A 15,842-nucleotide genomic window follows, 5' to 3' on the forward strand; every position below is an offset into this window, starting at 1 on the left:
CCTTACGCTTCTTAAAAAAGTGCAAGATATTAATAAGCACTTGCAATTTTAAGCAACTATCAGTCTTTATGGTTCCTAGTAAAGAGGAAATTTTTTCAGGGCTGTAACACTCTGGTATATAGGCTTCCAGACAGCTGGGATCAAACAGCTGCTTTTACATTTTTCAGAAAACCACACAGGTTTGAAACCAATTTTTTAATTGAAAACTCTGAAAAGAGAAGTTCACTCTGATTTCTCAGAAGAGTGAGAGTGCCCAAACTACTTTCTAAACCACTGCTTTAGCAGAGTCACAAAATAAAGTATTTTATGTAAAAGTATGTGAACAGTATTTTGTATGCTAACATGGTTAAATAGAAGGAAACTGACATGTCTGATCAGAATTACAAAGCAAAAAAGTTATCCTTTTCTGACTAAGGCAACACCTTATAGCATTTGTTTTATTACTAGTATCTGGCATTGATTTCCTTTTTGCTGGAGAAGCCCTCAAGGTATTTAAGGACTTGATTAACTGGAGTAAACAGGAGCCTCCAATGGCAGCATAACAGGGGAGTCTAACGGGTAAAAGCTGGAAGCCAGCTCTGTGCTCTAATCCCTAGTCATAACTACATTATGAATAATCAGAGATCTCAGAAAACTAGAATTTGAACTGCAGTTCCAAATGCAATGCTTATGATAGGAGACAAGCATAAAAGAGAGTTGGTAGCAAGGATTTCTAGAAAGAGGATGTTTAACCAAGGCCTAAATCTTTGCTTGCTTCAAAGTGTCCTTGCCTCCTCCACTGACTGGAACAGTGAAAGCTCCAGTTTGAACTGCTCGTGTTCTAAAATTATGAGTGTGGTCTCCCTAAAGAAAAGTACCAATTTAATTCAGTTCTCAAAAACCAGTAGAAAACCATTGGTGGCGATATTTTTTAAAAAGGGATAGTAAGAAGTATAAAACATTGTTTATTACCAGACAAATTCATGTAGGAAGAAATAATGAATGAAGATAAAGTTGTAATTCTAAAGCTATCAACTATCATTAGAATTTTACACACAGAAGAAAATCTAAGACAAAGGGTTTACTATTTCAACTACCCATTGCAACTTAAGCCTGATGCTCAATGGCAGACGTTAACAAATACTCTTACTAAATAAGTTTCCACAAGTTTTTTAAAAAAATACATTTATATTATTTATATAGTACAAAGCATAAAAATATTCATAACCCAAACATCAGAAACAGGCAGGTTCAATGACTAGTATTTGTATAACTATCTTGAAAACCCAAGTGACTGGAAAAATTAAATGAGATGTACTTTCTACCTTGAGAAATTCACTTTTGATAATATCAAACTTCTGTTTTTCATGTACAGCTCTAGCAGTGTTTGTCCCATCAAACGGCTCTGCAAGATCAAACACAAACATTAAAAGTGTTAAAAAAACCTAGAGCTAGGCTGTCTTCACTGAGCAAGTAATCAGACAAAACCCAGAAGAGTCAACATATCATTGCTTCCCAAGAGTGTTTTCAGTGGCTGGTTCTACTTTGCTTCTCAATCTTTATTTCTACATAATATTCATGAAAAAAAAAGCCCCAAACCCTGAATGGTCTAATAGTATGTAACACATAATAAAGTCAGGTTATTATATTTGTTGAAGCACACGATGACTGTGCCGAATTTATGCATCAGTAATTATTTGTTACTGCTTAGTCTGTGATGATATATCAGAATATGATTTTGCATATTCAAATGTTTTGAAACTTACTACATATGCGTCTTGGAACTGTTCACTTTAGATTCATCTCATTCAACAGCTTCAGTGAAATACAAGGAGTACAGTAAAATATTTACTATAACTTTTTATATAAGATGTATCAACTGCTGTAAAAATATATTTTATCAGTTCGTAACTATTCTACAATATGTATTCGTAAGTTAACAATTTGGGGCTTCCACTTTCTAACAGACTAGAAATTTATGTTATGTTCCGCCCCCCCTTTTTCTCCTAACATAATTAGTACTTTGGAACTTTTTTTTAAATTAAAGTATTAAGAAAGTACTCCTTGCTACTGATAGGGTTGCCAACATTAAAGCAGTAAATACTAAAAAATCATGATGCACAGACTATGCATTACAATGCACTACAAAACAGATTTTATAGTCCTTTTTGCCTTACTAGAGAACTGCTTAAGTAATATGGTATATTTCACACTGGCAGAATGTATGAAAGTCCTTAAGGGCCACAGAACCACAGAAGTATTTGCTAGATCAGGCAGCTTTTTTGTTTAGTTGGTTATGAATTGATTTTATTCAGATAGGGACATATAGTTAAATAAAGCATTAAACATCAGAAGGGCCTATGCCATTATGGAGACTGGGACTTTAAATTTGGAACATGCTCCATAGCATAGGGTTTTTATTTCTGCAAGTTATTTCAATTCACGAATAAATTGTTTCATGCGATAAATGTATTTGGCAGGTTTCTAAAAGGTTTCTCTTCAAACTACCTATAAAGTTTTCAGTGGATGTTTACAGGCAGATTTTGTTTTAGAATGCATCATACATTTAGACTGGAACAAAAAACTGGCAATCAAATAAAAAAGGTATATAGTCCTCTAAAGTCAGTCACATAATTTGACACAGTGACCTACTGCCACTAAGAATTCCATGTGTCTTACCATGTGAAGCAGTACAGCATTTCTTTTGTGTGTCTTAAATGTGATGTTAATTGTTTCTTTAATGCTAGGACCTTTATGTACTTTATGTTGAATCAAGATATATCTATTTTTTAAAGCAACAAGAGCAAAGCTGTACAATCTTCTGAAACTGCCAGCACGAAAAAAGGTACTCTAGTCACAAAAGCTGACTCACATCTTCCCTTTATTCTTCCTGCATATTTACTGACTGTCAAAAGACAAACTCATTCCCTGGAGTGCAGCAAGAATAATTTTGCAATCAGCTACTATTTACACCACTACATTTTCTAACCATCAAGACAGTGAGAGTCCATCATAAGTTATTTTTTTCACACAAAGAGATGAGAATATTAAAAGAAAAAAAGTAATACAACTTCAACACCGATCCTTGAGGGAAAGGCTGAAGGGGATCATCTTTTCAAATTAAAATACAATAAATCATAAAACTTCAGAACTGCTGCAAACGAAGCCCCAGGGAATTGTTTTTAGAATTACTTTTAACATGTGGATCTGAAAGATTTAAAAGTACAAGCATGAATCAGGTGCAGCTTAGATGGCTTCTGATCCAGTTTCCCTAAATGACTATCAATTTGTCTCACAAAATTGCCATGTTTGTAGCTTTTACAAAGTGTGTCTTTTTCAACAGGGGAGTGTATGATATTATTTCATATAGACAAGATTTAAACTGAAACCAGAATAGTCACTAACAATTTAGAGCTTCTGACAAGGAATGTTCACAAACATTAGCTAAAAGCAGTGTTCTCTGTACCCCTGTAATGGTAATAGCCTGCCAGATTTTGAACTGTCTGAAAAGAGCATCTCTACTACATTTGTTTCTCTAACTTGTAGAAATACAAGTGAGAATCAGTCTTAAGGCCAGTAAAACTTAAAACAGAACACAATTTTTAATTTGAGCGAGCCTAAATACAGTGCTACATGCAGAATTATGGCAACTTGCAGGCATAGGCTTGTGTAATTTATCAACAAATATATTTAAAATATTAAAAAATATATGCAATAATACCAATTACTGAAATTTTAGTCCACTAACTGGAAAATCTGACAAAGACTTGGAAACCAGAATATATTGACATGTTTAGCTAGCTTTTAAAAGCTTCTTCTCGAAGTACACAGAAGTTTATCTACATACTTTGTTAAACTAGTTCAGCTTAACAATTGTTATAAACATGAAGCCTACTTTGAGTTGAAATAGGAAATTTAATTTTTCCCTTCCAATTTAGAAGTAAAAACTTGGTATGTCAGGCTAAACGCCACTCTTAATAAAGTCTTGAAATACATTGTAACGGGAAGGAATCAGATGTGCCACCTATAGATAATTTTGCTTTTTTAATAGGGCAAATGCAAGATGCACTCTTAAGGAAAAGTTGTATGTAATCAAACCCATTTAATACAAATTCTAAAATGCTTATTCTGTATGCTGATATTCTATTTTCCAACCTGACAGAAGGAAAACCTAATTATTCAACTACTTGGTAATGTAATTAAAAAACCTGAGAGCTTGAAACACAGACACCCCCCCCCCCGCAACACAGTGGCTCAGCATCATGTGACAGCAGCAGACACAGCTGCCCAGCATTCCCACCTCCCACCTCTACCTTCAGACCAGCGCCTTGGCAATGCCTGCACTATCCTGAATCATTTCAGCTGTGCAGATACTCTAATTCTCACATTTCTCAGCTCTGAGACTGCAGAGTCAAGCATGCAGTCGTCTTCCAGTGTCTTTTTTTCCCCTATGACTGGTAGTTGATTTTTTCCCCCCAAAGTCAAATAAAGAACAGGAATCCCATCATGTGGCTTCACACAGTCCCTTGTCCAACCAATTCCCCTTCACTTGCTGCATTCTGATTCTCACTCCCCTTTCTTATCTCTTTGTGTTAACTGTTACCAGTAACACAGCACTTCAGTCCCTTCTCTGCTTCTCTTTCCATTCTCCTAACACTTCAATCCTTCTCTTGTTCTATTATGTTCTCTTTCCCAGGTCCAAGCTTCATCTCCTACTCATGCTAACTGTTCATCTTCTCCATGTAGATTCCCCACAGCAGCCGAAAGGCATCAAGAGCACTTGAAGCGGGTTCCCTGTATAGTGCTACTGCCCAGTTCAGCCTGCACTAAGAAGGCAGAGACCTGCAACTCCAAAAGGTAAGCTGGGTTTACCCTCCAGTTCTGGAGGGCATCATACAGTCTCCACAGAAACTGTACATTGACAGGCCAGCCAAGTATAGTAGCCACAAGGGGACTGACATATGCATAATCTAGTCACTGCTAGGACTTGGGATGCCAGAGCATTTCTAGAACATTCTTAGAGAGGAATCTGAATATGTGCCCACTGTGTTTTTTCAGAAACTCAATCTTGGCAAAACTGAAGACTATTTTTGCAGAGCAGGAAAACACACACTACTGTCATAAAGGCCATTCCTTGTCAAAGTCCTAATCCCTGTTCCAAAAGTAACAGGGCAATGAGTGCTCTTGAAGAAAAGGTCAGGAGAACTATTTTTAAACACTATAGAACTTAAAGCTTCCTTCTCAAATGTTTTTGGTGGGACTGTTTCCAAAACTATTTACATTGCTTAAACTTCATTTTCTACGTAAATATATTACATGTGTGCATTATTAAAACACAACCAAGGTAAAGCCTGACAGATTTATGTATTTAGTGTCTTAACAGGTAAAAATGATAATGCAGATTTACATTTTACCTTCAACACAAATAAATTTGTTTCTCCATTCAGTACCATCAGGTCTTGGAATGGCTTTGGCCTCACGAACTGAAATCATTTGATGGCTCCAACTAGGGAAAAGGAAAACAATTTGCAGAACGTTTAACTCTTGATTCTGAATTAATAATATCAGTTTACATTAAAAAATTGTCAAATTGCTATGTCATAAGCCTGGGTAACACAGTACTATATAATAATGAGTAATTCAGTGTAACAGTCTAATCTTCATAATTCACTATGTAAGACTAAGGAGTGATAGATAGGAAACAAGAAAAATTTTCCACAAACAGAATTTTATTTATGAAAACATCTGCAAAACAAAACATCACAGGTATCCATGAGTAACATATATTCATGACAGAATAATTTTTTCAAAAAACAGGGTCAACTTGGACAGCTACATTTATTTCTAAGTTCAAAAGAAATTGTAGCCTCAAATCTATCTTTGAGAATTTTCTATGGGGAGAAAAAGAATGTAAGGAGTTTAAGTGCAGATGAAGTCACATACTGCATTCCATTAAAAAAATATTCAACAGTATAAACATAGCTTGCTTACAGGCCAGCATTCCTGGTGCAAGGAACCTATTACTAGAAAGCACTAACACTTTGTATATGCTGAATTTTAGATCTCCTACAAGTGTAACAACAGAGCAAGAACTCAAACACGCATTTGAAGACATTCTACTGCTTTCTGCACACAATTTTACAACAACAAAACCACAGGAAATGATCACACTGAAAGAGGAACAGCAAGCAGTTTACAGGACAATCTTTACAATGTGCCAGGCATCTTTATGATCTTTATGATGCTTGGCACAACAATATGCCAAATGTAATGGAAGCCAAGGCAACCACTTGCAGTTTTATGTTCTTATCTACCCAGCCAGTTTTCAGCTGCTCTTAACTAAACCAGGCAACTACTATATCAGCAAAATGCCTGGATCACCAACAGTGCATCACCATGTGCCCTGACTAAATGGGGCTTTGAAATAGCTGGGTAGTGTGCTGCTAGCTGTACTGGTGTTATGTACACCTGACTTGATATCCTGACTGAATCCACCTTTTGACATAATGCAAAAAGAAAGGAGCTTGGCTGGGTGCATCAACTACCTGCAGTAAATCTGTAAATATCAACTGTAAATCAAAATACAGTCTATAATTCATCAGTTAAATTTGGAATAACTCTTTGCTCCCTAGGCCACAGAGATCAGCTGTCATAACTCCATTAATTCAGTGGTGATAAGACAGTTTACACCAGCTAAAAATCTGTGCCTGTAATTCTACAGATTATCTTGGATACAACTCATGATTAAAACCACTTATGAAAGTTAGCTGTTTGAATAACTGTACTTCCATAGAACACATACATTATTCTTCTATTTAAAAATATGAATAGGGCCTATTTCAAAAAGGTGCCAGACACAGCATATGAAGCATAGTTTAGGATACCTCAGATTACTTATTCACCCACTGCTGTGTATATTTAGATTTCTCTTGATACATTCTTTAGAAAATTAGTACAGGTGATGATCATTTCTAGCGTTCAATGCAAACTAAAGCTTTCATTCTAACCCATCACTCTCCCTCCCCTTAATTTCCATAGTAGACTACTTTTGCAAGAATCAGAGATATTGTGAAGAACCAAATACCTTCCTATCATGTCTTTTTAACAAAATACCATCAACACAAGCTTAACAAGAAGTTCAGATTAATTGCTCAAAAAAAACCAAACACAAAAAAAGACAAAAGAGAAAAAGCATGTGACTAGAGCATCGAAGAAGCTTAAACTGCAGCTCCGGAACAGTGGTCATGAGCAGAAGCAGCTGATAGTTCAACTCTTCTGCTTCTTCTAAAAGCTTATTTAAAAATCAGAGCAATCCAGGCCAGTGGGAAAAAAAAAGTCACGCAACGAAGTATTTGATCTGTGTTTGGTTAAACCAGGCAGTATTGTTTCACTTCAAACATGTAATTCTTAACTTCTTTTTCTCTAGGTTTATACTTGGCTTGATTCCTCAGCAAAAAATAAATGCATTTATAATACACTGGTTTAGCAAAAAGCAATGCAAAAGGTGCCATTTCTAGCTATTTAAACAGCTTTTTATTTAAACTTGAAAACAGCTACTTTATCTAATAATCTCATTAAACTTTCACTAACCCTGCCTTGGTACCAAAATAATCCTGAATTAGAAATTAATTACCAATAGCAAATTATTTGTGTATCAATTTTAACCATTTTGGTTTGCACACAATAACTTCATTATTGCCAACACAAAGCAAATATTCTCTGCATATACACTTTCAATCCATAAGTTAACAATAACCATTTAAACAGCTATTTCAATTATCAGTTATTTCTGGTGTCACTGCCCATATTAGGTATGTGCTCCTCATGGAGAAGGCAAAAATTTGAAAGAAAAAGACCAGGAATTTCCAGGTGTAAGTGTGTATGAATACACTACAAATAGATTAAAAAGCTTATATTTTCCAGAGCGTTCTTAAAAGCCAAAGCCACTTGCATAAACACACTAAGCTGGGTATAAATTGCAAGCATATTTAATTCGATATACTATTTAAAAATGATCCCTTTATTACTAGACCAATTCTACCCTGAAGAGAGCCGTGAGCAACTGTATTTTATATTTTGTCACAATAATGTAACCAATCTTTTATCATGTCCACCAAATACAACTTAATCAGTGAATGGTCTTAAACAACTGCTACATAACTTGAAACAATAAATTTAAGAGAAGTACAGTCCCAAAGGACAATCTCTAGGTTCCCTAGCAGTAACTTCAGGGGAGCAAGGCCTTGCTTCAAGGTCTCACTTTGTAAAGAGACAGCCAAGTGAAAACCTGCTGCCTTCACTCACAGCTGCAGGAATGAAACCAGACACTCTCCAGAGGGCCTGGTAAACACAGACCAGTTTCCAAATACCTTCTTTTGAGAACACCTCCATACATTTTTTACTTGGTCACGTTCACTGCGTGATCAGCAGACCTTTGGTAGTTTGAAATACTTCAAGTTAAAATGGAGTTATAAGCATACTTTTAGCCAGCTGTATCATGTGAAACATGATGCAGACTTGAACTCTTATGGCAAGCTACTTATACAACCATGTTGGCAAATCAAGCTTTGCCATATGTAGTGTGTAAATCCAATATATGCAGCAATTTCCAAATCACATTTCTGGTAACTTATGAAGGAGGATAAAAATTGCTTCTTATGGACACACCGAAAATCCCAGAGTAGGACTGTAGAATGTGCATTGTATAAATACATGGTAATCAGCAATTTTCTGAAAGAGCTTATATTCTAAGTAAACAAAGTGGATTAAAAGCATAAGGGAAAAAAACAGGGAGATAAACTTATTCATGCCTGCACAGCATGCAAGGTTCCTGCTTCTCCCTTTGTGCCACTCCTGTTTCTTCCTTTGTGCCCTATTCTTTGGGCCCATCCTGCCCTTAAACATTATTCACTACATCGAGTAAAATAAAACATAGATTTTAACTGAAATACCTACTGGCCTTTGCTAGACTGAGGGGGAAGTTTAAAACAATGTATCTCCATCTTCCCTTCATCTTCCTGACCAATACATGTAAAATAGTTGATGAGTTACGCATTCCACACGGGCGGCGTCAATGACTCATTCTGTCCAAAATGATGATCTTCACACATGATCTGATAATTCTTGACTGCATGCTGTTCTTTCAGCAAACCAGATCCTGTGTATCAAACCTGGTAGTGTTGTGTCCTACTCTATAGACAGGAATCTACAAAAGTCACTTTTATGAAAATTGAAGTAGTATTCTCTTCAGTAATCTTTTCATCAAACACATTACAGTTCAATAGTGAAAGTTCACTGGCACAGTACAGGTCATTTAAATGTGACCTAACTTAATAGTCACAATATCTGAAATACAATCTCAAAATTTTTGTGCCTAAGAACACTAGTAAATGTTTTACAGGGAAAGCAAACACTGAAGAAAATATTGATTACAGCAATGAAAATATTCAACACATTCAGAAGTAAAATAGTAGTTCTTCCATGAAAGGCAGAACTAACAGAGCCCTGTGTTGTGTGTATTCAACTCTTATCCTTATTCCCACCTATAATGTTATTTCCATCAGCAACCTCAAAGCAAAGACAACAGATACTGTGGATAGTGTGACACTGTACTTGTTCTCATTGGCTGGCTATCACACACACACACACACAAATGTTTAAACACGATGTTCCGCCCACCTTTTCCCCAGCATGGGCATTAATTTGGGTTCCTGTTCTCCAGCCAATTACCAGTTTTTATGAAACTATATGGAATTCTAGTATCTTCGAGACACAGACCCTGCTGCTTTCAAACAGAAGTTATACTTGTCAGGGATACACAGATGGTCAAGTAAACCATACACCTGACTAAGTTTTATTTCTGTAGCAGAAAGAGTTAAAATTAATACAGGTTGGTGCATTAGGTGCATCATTTCCTCATATGACTTCTCAACTACGTAACATTTTCAACACAGGAATTCTAATGGCTATTTTTTACAGGTTGGGGTTTTTTTGGGGTTTTTTTGGTTTGTGTTTTTTTTTAGAAACAGAATATCACCAAACATTTAGATGCTTAATAGATTCTTAACACTGGAAAAACAAGCCAGATAGTCTTTTTTTGTTTGGTTTGTTGTTTTCTAAAAATCTTTTCTTCCCTTGATGTCAGCTTGGTTAATTGTTTTTTAAAAATCTTTTCTTTCCTTGATGTCAGCAACTATCCTATCTTCATTGTCCACTTTTTCAAGCTTTGTTTTAACCAGAAGTTCCCCTGTGCCTCTATGATTAAATGTAGGTAACATTTTTTCCTCATTTATGATCATCATGAAAAATAATATTCACAGATTACTATCAGTTCAAGTACTGATATTGCAGCATTGTTAGTCTTCATGCTTCTTAGTATATCCTGCATGTCTAACAGCAAGCAAAAAAAAAAAGTCTTCCTGGACCAGCTACTGACTTATGCAGAAATCTGTTCTTCACAAGCACCCGAACCAGAAAAGTCAAATTAGGTATTTTTCCTGCATTTGGACAAGATGTTCTCTGCTAGTTTGCACAGGCAAACCAGAAACTTCTTCCCTGGTGGAAAAGATATTTACTTTCATATATGAGAAGATTAACAGCTCATTATACAGACAAGTAGTAAAGGACGCATCTAGTGTCCCATATAAATTAGGAACTTGAGGACATCCTCCAGCAGTGTCTTCTAATTTACCTGTTTAGCAAACAGCATCTTGCCAGCTGAAAAGACAGGTACTCAGGAGAAACTTTTAGGACAAAAGACCATTCCCTTATCTGCAGAGATCATTGAAGGAAAATCCTTTATGTGAAAATCTCTCAGAATGAGGCTTAAGCATGCATAAAGTGCAGTTAGTTCATCAACTGCCACAGGCCATATAGATTTAGCTTACATATTCCACATGTGGTGCACACCCCAGTGATGCTTTCTTGCAAGGATTTCATGATGGGTCACTTCTTACATTGAAGTAAATATATGAACACTTCAAAAATTACAATGAGTATCCAGCAGTTATACATCTTGTTCTCCTTCCAGGAAATGGATATGATGCACATACACAGGACAGCAACATGTACGAACCAACTGCCTCAGAAACAAGTTCTTTAGAAGATCTTTAAGCTTATTTAAATACAACCTTAAATATTTTATACAGACAAGCACTTTTTCTAAGAAATTCTCAGGTGACAATTTGGCAAAATGTTTGTAATCTACAGCTCTCTCAGAGGCCCTCACTTCAGCTTCTCCTTCTCTTCTACAAGGAAGTCCAGATGTCAAAATTAAACTTTGATTCTAGCAAATCAACAAGGTTAGTGAACCAACTATGTATGGGAGAATTCTTCACAAGGTGTGGCCTCTATTGATCTATATTATCATCAAAGTAAGGAGCCACCTGGTCAGTTACCTCCATTGACTCAGGGTGGCAGAAGACAAGCACAGCTATTGAGGTCCAAATAATTCGTATCACAATCAAAACCTTAAACTACAACTAAGAACAACAGATTTTTCTTACACAAGGATAGGCAGTTTTAGAATAGTGTAATGTAACAAAACCCAGCTATTTTTAAAGGACAAAGCTCTCTAACTTCTGGCAGCTGTTTTACAGGATAGGATGCTTGGCTAAGCAAAAGGTGTCAGACGCTCTTTATCAGCATTCCTGTTGTCCTTTAGTCTTTCCACCCACTTCCTCTCTGTCAGTTACCGCTCCTGCATTACTGCTATTCTTTATCTTCAAGGGTTATAAAGTGTTGATATCTTGGATAGAAGGAATCAAAGTTTTGCATACTCTAAAACACTAAGATGAGTTTATTACTTACTCAAATTCTGTGGCATAATATTTGAAGAAGCCTATCAGCAAATCTCCAAGGCTTGATCCATTTTTTGAGAGGTAAGGAGGAATGGTACATGGAGCTTGATGAACAAGATGCAACTGCATAGCAGGATCAAAAGATTCCTGTCAAAATAAAATCAGAGTACGTATATAGACACATGCGCAGCCTTAGTCTAGATGCATATATTTCTCACAATAAAAAAGCTGCCTATCATTTGCGTATTAAAAGTTCAAGGACAACCTACAAGCAAAGGACTAAATTTCTCTCACGCTCTTTTGTTGGATACTAGTTACTCCCCCTGAACTCAGGTAGAATAATCTTGCACAGGAGCGTCTGAGACCATCCCTTGCCTTCTGTTAGCTAAAGAATTTTAACATGGGAGAATCTCTGAACTGGACTTGCATTTACATGAGCAGAAGCTGAGTAAGGTAGCCTGCACTGAGCTGGCTGAAGTTGAACTGAGGTAGCGTAGGTGAAGGTAATGCACTTATCGCCAAGTTCCCATAACTGTGGTACAGAAACAATCCAAAAGGAAGGCCTGACTTATTTTTCCTACAGCATAGAGTTAAAATTGCATATGAAACCCACTGGCCCTAATATGAACCTGCATCCTCCCACATAATGAGTTCAAAGACTGCAGCAGCACCTCCTCTAGCCAACCTATCTGAAAGAATAAAAATAAAAAAAAAAGTTATACAAAAAACCTGAAAACACAGAACGCAGCATTTAAGCTGAAGTATGCTTTTCTTGGGGGAGTGGGGGGAGAGGAGGAGAAAGTCAGGTTTGCTATTAAAAAAAGTCACTATTGCCAGCTTAAAAAGCAATCTACACAAGACTAAATTAACATGGTTTTAGATCTGCTATATTGTTTGGGTGCCCATTGCATCCTTTAGGTTCTTCTGAAAGACTGGGGTACATGGCAGAGAACATATCTTCTCTTGCTAGAGAAACAATTTTTTAAACCTGGTAATACCAGGATACTACATTTTACAGCAATGTTGTGTATTTTAAGGAAAATGAACCCAAGATATACAAGAGCAAGCTTTATATTCACATAAATACATACATCTATATAAATTTAGGAACCTATTAAGTCATTACTCTATCTCTCCTCCCACTCCTTTGTTATTTTAAAGAGTACTATCAAGCATGACTCAAACTTTATAGTACTAGAATATCAGTGGAATCATTATACACTGTAATGCTATTTCCATGTTCACAGCTGGCAGTGTTTCCTCTGAGAAAAGCATGGTTAGCTATCAACCAGTAGGACTGGAAAGTTTGGAACTCCCATCCTCTTTTGCCAATTCTAGCAAAACTTCCTGGAACCTTGCACACCACCTTCTTGGAAAAAAGGCCATTCTTCCAGCTATGAAAAATTTCAAGTCTTGTTCTCACATGATATAACTTCGCATATAAAATATTATTATAGTTAGCAGAGCTCAGAATTTAACAGCTTACTATCCAACAGAACACACCAAAAACATGGAGCCAGACAGACATAAAAAGCAGACAGGCAGCATATAAAGATCTAAAAGGGGAACAGTTGTTCCTATGTTATACAGTATATAGTTTTAACCCCAAAGGTAATCAGACAGGTACTAGAGTGAAAGTCACTCCTTGCCCATTCCCACAGAAAGTTGTAGAAGAGTCACAACAAATGAATTTAGTGTTAGCAGTATAACAGCTCATGAGGAAATGGACACAGGGAAAAAAAGGAATGAGAACAAGAGCTGCTGATCTCCAAACAGTACAAAACAGAAAGGCAATGCAATTACTACAACAGATGTCTACTAAGACTAATAAGTAAATGTTCAGAGGCAGCAGACATTTTTGAAAAAAGAGAACAAGATTTTTTTTTTTATGCTTTGAATGTTCAAATGCCTGAGAACTTCTGAACTGCAAGAAAAATCTGCCACCACAGTGAGGCTGGCATGCTGAGCAGCTAAAAAGTTAGACTTCGGGATATTATTTTTCAGAATAATAAGTAAGATATTTTCTTTAGCACTATTACAAGTTTACAGAGGATGTTGTAGCTTCTTATCAACCTTGACCTTAAGAACATTTTATTTACATTTTATATATTGATCACAATTAATTAATTTTTAATTAGAGTTTGTACATCATGTGAATAAGAAAAAATAAATTGTTATACTAATAGCAAAACACAATACATCAAATATAGTTGTAATAAAACTTACAGCAAAAAAGAATACATGTGTGCCTGTGGGTGTATGCCTACATACGGAAAAAATGAAAGAGCCCAAGGGTATCAAATACTGAAAAAATATCTTTGGATAAAGTTGTAAGATTTGTTAGCAGTTAATGAAATAGGAAGTTACAAAACCTTGCAGAGTTTTAAAATCACAAATCTGTATTTTGAAAAGGGTGATTATGCTAGAAGCATAGTCCAGATGAAGGCATTTTTCAGGGTGCTTAGCTTGTCTGTTTCTTCACTGAGTTTGCAACTGATCAAAAGTCATGTAAGCAGCAGTGATAAAACTGAAAGACTCCTCATTTGAGGAGCAGGAAATGTACCACATTTCAAAGATTCCCACCCATGCCAGAAGAGATAAAATTCCTAACCCACATTAGAAGGCAATTTTCTAAATCTTCATCTAGTAATTAGGATAAAAACTCTTCAATTCTGCAATCTAAAATTCTGTTTAACTTTTTTTTTTTAAATCGAGTTCAAATTTATGAAACCTGCAGTTCCAAGTTTTACCATGTATATTAAATACACTTGCCTCACAAAGGTCAAGCAAATCAAAGTTTTACTTACTCAGAAAGGCATTACCCTTCAAAAAATAAACTTATATTATTCTATACAAGTGCTCTAGTAAAACTGCAAGTCACAGTCCATAGTAGCTAATCATTTAAAAACCCAGCCACCTAGTTTAAGAGAGATACGTATAAATAATTCCCATCTCCACTCGTTTTCGTGGTTATAACCACTATGAAAATGTCTTAAAAAGACAACTAAGTATTACAAAATGGAAAGCATGACTGAAACTACTTTTCTGGATGAAAAGAAGATATTTTTTTACACTAACTAAAGCAAACTGTTAATCATATGTTTCTGATATTGTTAGTCAACTTATTTTTTTAAATACTGCGAGTTGCTGATCACCCATCCAGAAGAAAGAAAAAAAAAAAGTGTTTCATTTTTCTGAAATACAGAAAATTTGTTATGGAAGAAATTGCTATTACCAGATTAGAAAGTTTTACATGTAAAACCAAATTAATTATTACTTAAAATTGGGTATGGGGAAGATTTAATGAAAACTTCTGTCAAGATATACCAATATCCAATATATCAATAACCAACAATGTAGTCTGTTTAAGGTCATTTCTTAACAAAGCAATCACTCAGTGTCCAGTGAACAAGAGGTCAGACCAGCTACAGGATACCTAGGCTCATTTTTCTGTTTGCTACAGACAACCCATGAAAATCCATTAGCCTCAACCTGCCCCCATTCACCTATTGTAAAACAGGGATAACAGTACTTTCCTTCCTGCCAGAGGGACTTGGGGAATAACTAGATAAACAGAACAAGGTACAGCTTATAGATTCTCCATATAAGGGAGAGTGGTAATAAAACAGAATTAGAAAGCATCCTTCAAACTAGCATAGTTTCAAGTAGGCCTTCCCTGTGAGCTTTCCCTTCTTAACTTGCTCTAGAAGGCAAAAAAATCAGCTTCTTTTAAAACTAGTCTCTAATTTGCTTGCTGTGTCTTTGCTTCATGCCAACTTAAGAAATGGAAAAGAAATTCAGGATCTGATTGAGCAAATGAGCTATCCATTATTTCAAAATACACCAGAAAAAGGGACCCCAAAGTCTTTTTTCCTTTTTTGCTAGATCTCTAATCTTTACCTTGGTTGGCTGATTTCTCAAGGAAACACTAGGATTCAGCAACATGCTTCATGTTCAAGCTACATAATGCTTACACATATTCTCATTCCACCTTACACACAGGAAAGGAACACAAGCGTACATCAAAAAAATCTTTACATTTGAGTATCTTGATGTATAATGAGT

At 35.8% G+C, this 15,842-nt stretch overlaps 1 protein-coding gene across 7 annotated transcripts in view; it reads right to left on the bottom strand.

Annotated features, from left to right (window-relative positions):
• TENT2 (terminal nucleotidyltransferase 2) overlaps positions 1-15,842 on the bottom strand; it is a 46,025-nt gene that overhangs the window by 1,460 nt on the left and 28,723 nt on the right. For all 7 annotated transcript variants that reach the window (XM_072859052.1, XM_072859049.1, XM_072859045.1 and 4 more), the window contains 3 exons: positions 11,788-11,924; positions 5,394-5,485; positions 1,305-1,384 (listed from right to left, as the gene is read on the bottom strand). In XM_072859052.1, the coding sequence (XP_072715153.1) occupies positions 1,305-1,384; positions 5,394-5,485; positions 11,788-11,924 (309 nt within the window). The remainder of the gene's footprint in view (positions 1-1,304; positions 1,385-5,393; positions 5,486-11,787; positions 11,925-15,842) is intronic.

Source organism: Ciconia boyciana, chromosome 4 (genome assembly GCF_034638445.1).
Source record: "Ciconia boyciana chromosome 4, ASM3463844v1, whole genome shotgun sequence".
Classification (NCBI taxonomy): Eukaryota; Metazoa; Chordata; class Aves; order Ciconiiformes; family Ciconiidae; genus Ciconia; species Ciconia boyciana.